General features: G+C 43.5%; 1 protein-coding gene across 1 annotated transcript in view; it reads left to right on the top strand.

Annotated features, from left to right (window-relative positions):
• The window catches only part of ASH2L (ASH2 like, histone lysine methyltransferase complex subunit), a 47,511-nt gene extending 39,698 nt beyond the window's left edge, over positions 1-7,813 (top strand). Inside the window, exons 14-16 of the mRNA XM_049771835.1 lie at positions 2,832-2,930; positions 7,520-7,579; positions 7,680-7,813. Of these exons, the coding sequence (XP_049627792.1) occupies positions 2,832-2,930; positions 7,520-7,579; positions 7,680-7,787 (267 nt within the window). The 3' untranslated portion in view covers positions 7,788-7,813. The remainder of the gene's footprint in view (positions 1-2,831; positions 2,931-7,519; positions 7,580-7,679) is intronic.
• The last annotated feature ends 876 nt before the right edge of the window (positions 7,814-8,689 follow it).

The raw sequence follows: 8,689 nt of genomic DNA on the forward strand, positions 1-8,689 counted from the left end.
TCAATCTCTGGAGTCTCATATGGTCCCCCAAGCCAGGAGCAATTTCTGAGCGCAAAACTAGGAGTAACCCTTGAGCGCCATTGGGTGTGACACCCCCCCAAAAAAAAAATAAAAGAAAGAAATAAAAGAGTGAGTCTAAGGAGCTGGCTCAATTTGCATCTCCAAGAAATATTTTTCTATAAAAATTCTATGATGCCACCATTGACACAGAAGTGAATGTAGAAGTAAAGAAACAGGGTTCTGGGCCCAGAGAGATAGCACAGCGGCGTTTGCCTTGCAAGCAGCCGATCCAGGACCAAAGGTGGTTGGTTCGAATCCCTGTGTCCCATATGGTCCCCCGTGCCTGCCAGGAGCTATTTCTGAGCAGATAGCCAGGAGTAACCCCTGAGCACCGCAGGCTGTGGCCCAAAAACCAAAAAAAAGAAAAAAAGAAACAGGGTTCCTGTTGATTTTAAGGGGAAAAAAATGGTAAAGGGCAACAGTAGGTGAATGATAGAGGCATGAAAAAGATACCTTTTGCCAGGGAAAAAATAAAAATCAGTGTTATTATTTGTTTATGGGTCATATCCAACCAGGCTCAGGGGTTACTCCTGGCTCTGTGCTCAGAAATCACTTCTGGCAGGCTTGGGGGACCATATGGGATGCCAGGAATCAAACCCAGGTCCATCCTGGGTTGGCTACGTGCAAGGCAAGCACCCTACCACTGTGCTATCTCTCCGGCCCCAAAATAAATGGTTTTGGAAAACCTTTTCTTAAATCTATATATAGCGGTTAAGAGAATATTAAAGGTTGTTAAGGAAAGAGGCAAGAAAAAGGATTTGGGGGGAATATTTTTGTTTTTGTTTTTTTTTGTTTTGTTTTGTTTTTAATTTATGGTCACACCAATTGTGCTCAGGATCTATTGCTGGCTCTATGCTTGGAGGTTCCTCCCAGCAGGGTTTGAAGGACTATGTGGCCCAGGAATTGAACTCTGATCTCCTTGCATATAAAACATGCACTGAGCCCATTGAGCTATCTCTCCAGCCTGAAGGTTAAGAAAATTTTGATGGAAAAACCTATACAGATTTTCAAAGGAAAAATTCAGTCAAGTGAAATTGCTGCAAGAAGACAAACAGATGGAATAGATTCCAAGAAATTCATGGGAGACCAAATGAGGTTATTTTTTTTTTATTATTGGTGCTGGTTTCTGGGTCACATCTGGTGATGCTCAGGCGTTACTCCAGGGCTCTGAGCTCTGAAATTGCCCCTGGCAGGCTCGGGGGACATATGGGATGCCGAGAATGGAACTGGGGTCTGTCCTGTGTTGGCCACGTGCAAAGCAAATGCCCTACTGCTGTGCTATTGCTCCAGCCCCCCAAATGAATTTTAAAATTTTTGTTTTGTTTTGGAACTACACCTTTGGTGCTTAGGACTTGTTCCTGGATCTGTACTCAGATATCACTCCTGGTGGGGCCCAAGCCATATGGGGTACCAGGGATCAAGCACTGGTTGGCTACATGTCTCTTGAGCCTCAAATGAATTTTTTTTTTTTTTTTTGGTTTTTGGGCCACACCCGGTGATGCTCAGAAGTTGCTCCTGGCTTGGGGGACCATATGGGATACCGGGGGATCGAACCGCGGTCCATCCAAGGCTAGCGCAGGCAAGGCAGGCACCTTACCTCTAGCACCACCGCCCGGCCCCTCAAATGAATTTTTATGAATACAATATAGTGTATAATAGTGATCTTTAGTATACGTAGCAAAAGACTTTGGAAAGAACATAAATCTGTGGCTGGAACAATAGCACAGTGGTAGGGTGTTTGCCTTTGCACGTGGCCAACCTGGGACAGACCCCAGGTCCCCGAGCCTGCCAGGAGCGATTTCTTTTTTTTTTTTTTTTTTTTTTTGGTATTTGGGTCACACCCAGCAGTGCTCAGGGGTTACTCCTGGCTGTCTGCTCAGAAATAGCTCCTGGCAGGCACGGGGGACCATATGGGACACCGGGATTCGAACCAACCACCTTTAGTCCTGGATCGGCTGCTTACAAGGCAAACGCCACTGTGCTATCTCTCCGGGCCCCAGGAGCGATTTCTGAGCACACTCAGGAGTAACCCAAGCACTGCCGGGTGTGGCCCCAAAAATACATAAGTAAATAAATGTTAAAAAAAAATTAAAGTGGGGCCGGGCGGTGGCGCTGGAGGTAAGGTGCCTGCCTTGCCTTCGCTAGCCTAGGACGGACCGCGGTTCGATCCCCCGGCGTCCCATATGGTCCCCCAAGAAGCCAGGAGCAACTTCTGAGCGCATAGCCAGGAGTAGTAACCCCTGAGCGTCACAGGGTGTGGCCCAAAAACCAAAAAAAAAAAAAAAAAAAATTAAAGTTGAGTTTGAATGAAAGTTCAAAATATGGAGAGAAAAGAAAAAGAACATAAATCTGATGATCAGCTAAAACAGTACATGAAAATGGGTTTTGAGGGGCCGGAGCGGTGGTGGAAGCGATAAGGCGTCTGTCTTGCCCGTGCTAGCGTAGGACAGACAGTGGTTCAATCCCCTGGCGTTCCATATGGTCCCCCAAACTAGGGGCAATACTGAGTGCCAGGACCCCTGAGCATAGTAATCCCTCAGCGTCACTGAGTGTGGCCCAAAAAAACAACAACAAAAAAAAAAAGGTTTTGAAAAATCTTAATGATTGAAATGTCAGGTGTTGCTCTTAATACACAAGTTCTCTGCTATTGTTAGAATATATTATCAATATGGTAGCGTCATTTTTAACAAGTTCTCCAAATGAGATTTTTATTTTTCAGTTCTCTTGGGTTGTGTTAAAATTTATAAGTAAAAACATGGTCTTTGTTTCAGATAATATTTTATAAAAACGGCGTCAACCAAGGTGTGGCTTACAAAGACATCTTTGAGGGAGTGTACTTTCCCGCCATCTCGCTGTACAAGAGCTGCACGGTAGGAATCACAGAACAGGAGAGAATCTTGATAGTTTTTTAAGAAAGAAAGCTGGGGGGCCGGGCGGGGGCGCTAGAGGTAAGGTGCCTGCCTTGCCAGCGCTAGCCTAGGACGGACCGCGGTTCGATCCCCCGGTGTCCCATATGGTCCCCCAAGCCAGGAGCGACTTCTGAGCGCATAGCCAGGAGTAACTCCTGAGCGTCACCGGGTGTGGCCCAAAAAACCAAAAAAAAAAAAAAAGAAAGAAAGCTGGGTGGTCTGACTAAGATGGAAATGTGCTTCTGTTATTATTACTTATTCTAAAAAGAATTGAAGATGGGGCTGGAGCAATAATTCTACAGTTACCTCGCATGCAGCCTACCCAGATTTAATATTCAGTACCCCTTATAGTTCCCCAAGTTCAGAGCTAGGAGAAAGTCCTAAGCATTATTGGGAGGCTCCCCCCAAACATTAAGAGTAAATGTTGTAAATATTTTAGGGGATAGAGTGATGTACTATGGGTAGAGCGCTTGTCTTACACACAGGTGACTTGGATTTCATCCCTGGCATCCCATATGGTCCCCTGAGCCTTCCAGGAGCGATTCCTGAGTACAGAGCTAGGAATAACCCCTGCACATTGCCAGGTGTGACCCAAAAACAATAGCCCGAATGTGGAAACAATCCAAGTGCCAGAAAACAGATGAGTGGCTAAGTAAACTGTGGAACATCTACATAACTTTGCAGCCATTAGGAAAAATGAAGTCATAAAATTTGCTTATATATGGATGGGTGTGGTGATTATGCTGAGTGAAAGGAATCAGAGGGAGAGGGACAGATATAATCTCACTCATTTGTGGGATATAAGAAAGATAAAAGATAGTCTGCTAATAATATCCAGAGACAATAGAGATGAAGGTCAGGAGGACCAATCCCTGGTAGAAAGCTTGCCACAATAGTGTGTCAGTGCAGTTAGGGTAGAGAAGGGACCACCATCACAAGGAAAGGTGGGACTGATCACTCTGGACAAAAACAGAGTGCTAAAATATGACAAAGTGATCTGCATGATACATAACCCTTCGTTAAATGTAGTGTAAATGGGGCCCGGAGAGATAGCACAGCGGTGTTTGCCTTGCAAGCAGACGATCCAGGACCAAAGGTGGTTGGTTCGAATCCCGGTGTCCCATATGGTCCCCCATGCCTGCCAGGAGCTATTTCTGAGCAGACAGCCAGGAGTAACCCCTGAGCACCGCTGGGTGTGACCCAAAAACCAAAAAAAAAAAAAAAAAGTAGTGTAAATGACTCTCAAAAAGGGGAGAATAAATGAGGGAGAGAAAGAGAGAAGAAAAATGTCTGCAAAGAGGCAGGCAGAAGGAGGGTAGGAAGGAAACTGGGACATTGGTGGTAGGAAACGTGCCCTGGTGAAAGGTTGGTATGCATTGTGTTACTAAGCTTAATCATGAAAATTTTTATAAGCACAGGGCTTAAATAAAGTGATTTTTTAAAAGTTGAATATTTTAGGAAGCATCTGCGCGGGTAGAATGCAAAGATCCTCAATAAAATCCTGGCAAATAGGATTCAATGCCTCATTAAGAAGATCATCCGGGGCCGGGCGGTGGCGCTGGAGGTAAGGTGCCTGCCTTACAAGCGCTAGCCAAGGAACGGACAGCGGTTCGATCCCCCGGCGTCCCATATGGTTCCCCCAAGCCAGGGGCGATTTCTGAGCACATAGCCAGGAGTAACCCCTGAGCGTCAAACGGGTGTGGCCCAAAAACCAAAAAAAAAAAAAAAAAAAAAAAAGAAGATCATCCACTATGACCAAGTAGGTTTCATCCCAGGAATGCAAGGATGGTTTAACATCCGTAAATCTATCAACATCATACACAACATCAACAACAAGAAAAATAAAAATCACATGATCATATCAATAGATGCAGAGAAAGCATTTGATAAGGTCCAACACCCATTCTTGATCAAAACTCTCAGCAAGATGGGAATGAAAGGAACCTTTCTGAATATAGTTAAGGCCATTTACAACAAGCCAGTGGCAAATATTATTCTCAATGGAGAAAAACTAAAAGCTTCCCTCTAAATTCTGGCACAAGACAAGGCTGTCCTCTCTCACCACTCCTATTCAACATAGCAATGGAAGTACTTGCTATAGCGATTAGGCAAGAAAAAAATATCAAGGGAATCCAGATAGGAAAGGAAGAAGTCAAGCTCTCGCTGTTGGCAGATGACATGATACCCTACTTAGAAAACCCTAAAGACTCTACCAAAAAGCTTCTAGAAACAATAGACTCATATAGCAAGGTGGCAGGCTACAAAATTAACACACAAAAATTAATGCCCTTCCTATACACCAGTAGTAATAAGGAAGAAATGGACATTAAGAAAACAACGCCATTCACAGTAGTGCCACACAAACTCAAATACCTTGGAATCAACTTGACTAAAAATGTGAAGGACCTATACAAAGAAAACTATAAAACTCTGCTCCAAGAAATAAGAGAGGACATGGAAACACATACCCTGCTCATGGATTGGCAGGATTAACGTTATCAAAATGGCAATACTCCCCAAGGCATTATACAGATTTAATGCTATCCCTCTAAAGATACCCATGACATTCTTCAAAGAAGTGGATCAGGCACTTTTGAAATTCATTTGGAACAATAAACACCTTAGAATAGCTAAAGCAATCATTGGGAAAAAGAATATGGGAGGAATTACTTTTCCCAACTTTAAACTTTACTACAAAGCGATAGTTATCAAAACAGCATGGTATTGGAATAAAGACAGGCCCTCAGATCAGTGGAATAGGCTTGAATACTCTGAGAATGTTCCCCTGACATACAATCACCTAATTTTTGATAAAGGAGCAAGAAATCCTAAATGGAGCAAAGAAAGCCTCTTCAACAAGTGGTGTTGGCATAACTGGTTAGCCACTTGCAAAAAATTAAACTTAGTTAACCTCATGTATGAAGGTAAAATCCAAATGGATTAAAGACCTTGATATCAGACCCGAAACCATAAGATATATAGAACAACATGTAGGCAAAACACTCCAGGACATTGTGGTATTTTCAAGGAGGAAACTGCACTCTCCAAGCAAGTGAAAGCAGACATTAACAGATGGGAATATATTAAGCTGAGAAGCTTCTGCACCTCAAACGAAATAGCGCCCAGGATACAAGAGCCACCCACTGAGTGGGAGAAACTATTCATCCAATACCCATCAGATAAGGGGCTAATCTCCAAAATATACAAGGCACTGACAGAACTTTACAAGAAAAAAACATCTAATCCCATCAAAAAATGGGGAGAAGAAATGGACAGACATTTTGACAAAGAAGAAATACAAATGGCCAAAAGACACATGAGAAAATGCTCCACATCACTAATCATCAGGGAGATGCAAATCAAAACAACTATGAGCTACCACCTCACACCCCAGAGATTGGCACACATCACAAAGAATGAGAAGAAGCAGTGTTGGCGGGGATGTGGAGAGAAAGGAACTCTTATCCACTGCTGGTGGGAATGCCATCTAGTTCAACCTTTATGGAAAGCAATATGGAGATTCCTCCAAAAACTAGAAATCGAGCTCCCATACTATCCATCTATACCACTCCTAGGAATATACCCTAGGAATACAAAAATCCCTTCCTTACACCTATATTCATCGCAGCACTATTTACCATAGCAAGACTCTGGAAACAACCAAGATGCCCTTCAACAGACGAATGGCTAAAGAAACTGGTACATATACACAATGGAATATTACACAGCTGTCAGGAGAGATGAAGTCATGAAATTTTCCTGTACATAGAATCTATTATGCTGAGTGAAATAAGTCAGAGAGAGAAAAACGCAGAATGGTCTCATCTATGGCTTTTTTTTTTTTTTTTTGGTTTTTGGGTCACACCCGGCAGTGCTCAGGGTTACTCCTGGCTGTTTGCTCAGAAATAGCTCCTGGCAGGCACGGGGGACCATATGGGACACTGGGATTCGAACCAACCACCTTTGGTCCTGGATCGGCTGCTTGCAAGGCAAACGCCGCTGTGCTATCTCTCTGGGCCCTCATCTATGGCTTTTAAGAAAAATGAAAAACATTCTTGCAATAATAATTTTCAGACACAAAAGAGAAGGGCTGGAAGTTACAGCTCACCTCATGAAGCTCACCACAAACGGATGAGTTTTGTTAGAGAAATAACTACATTTCGAACTATCCTAATAATGAGAATATATGAAGGAAATAGAAAGCCTGTCTAGAGTACAGGCCGGGGTTGGGTGAGGAGCAGGGAGATTTAGAGGCCTTCAGAACTACCTTTTTAAGAGAAAAATATATGAGAGAGAGGGGGGGGGGGGGCGTACTGTGTCCAAATTAGCCTGTTCACTTTTTTCTGTATGACTTGATGGCCATGCCCAGTGATACTCTGGTAATTCCTGTCTGCACTGAGGAATTATTCTTGATGGTGCATGAAGGACCATATGGCTGGAACCCAGATTGGCCAGAGCAAGTGCCACTCACCTTACCCACTGTACTATCTCACCAATCCCACATTTTCCTATTTTCTTATGTTTACTAATTCTGCTTTGATTTGATCCAGGTTTCCATTAACTTTGGACCATGCTTCAAGTTTCCTCCAAAGGATCTCACTTACCGCCCTGTGAGTAAAACTGAAAAGTGCATTCTTTTTTAGTACCTTTCTTTACTTGGTCGTGCAGTTATGCCTTCATCCCATTGACTCTCTCTTCTTTTTTCCCCAGATGAGTGACATGGGCTGGGGCGCTGTGGTGGAGCATACCCTGGCTGATGTCTTATATCACGTGGAGACAGAAGTGGATGGGAGGCGTAGTCCCCCCTGGGAGCCCTGACCACGACCCTCTTATCTCTATCTTTGCTGACCTGAAATTTCTGGGGAAAATGAGCAGGACAGGGGGTGGAGGTGTTTTTGAGATATTGCAGATGTTTTCTAAAGGATGCTGCACAACAGGGCTTTGAGCAAGTTCAAGGCTGGGTAGGCATAGGAGAACCCTGTCCTCAACCCACTCCCTACTCTTGGTGGCTGCTCTTACCTTGGTGCCCGCTGCCAACAACTGCTGACCCTCACCCCTCCTTCCTTAAGCTTCCTGTGAAACTGGTGCTGTGTGCCACATGTCCCACTAACTAGGACTTGTTATCGTATTTTCTAAGGTGTGAATCTTGTTTGTAACACATGTAAAACTGTTTCCATTTGTGGTTATTAACTTCATCCTCTCTAACCTCCAATGCTGAAATCAATGGCTCCATATTCCAAACCACTCCAAAAACTTATGTGGGATTGTGTTAATAATTTGAACACTGAAAAAAAATAAAAAAAATAATTTGAACACTGACATCTCTGAAACTACTAAATCTCTAGAACAATAATTGTGAAAGGAACATGCTTGTAGCTTTCAGGAAATTCTTCTCCAATAAAACTGGTCTTTAAGTTGGTGGGACACATTATTTCCACTTCTGGTTGGGTTTCACCATGATGGTGTTGGGATGTTGGACTGCCTCAGAAAAGGGGGCCAATGATACCCATCGAAGCTATGAAAATCAGATTCCCACGGAAGTGAACAAGAGCTTAGAAGATCTCATAGCTTCCCTCCAGATCTTTTATTTGAATATGTGTGTTGGTGAGGGTAGGAGTTTTCCTACCTTATTACCCTTTGCAGTATCTAAACACAGAAGGTGGGTTTTATCCTTTTAGGAATGGACAATCTCTTAACTGCTCTCAGCCCTAGAGACTCTC

This window comes from Suncus etruscus, chromosome 4 (assembly GCF_024139225.1).
Source record: "Suncus etruscus isolate mSunEtr1 chromosome 4, mSunEtr1.pri.cur, whole genome shotgun sequence".
NCBI lineage: Eukaryota > Metazoa > Chordata > Mammalia > Eulipotyphla > Soricidae > Suncus > Suncus etruscus.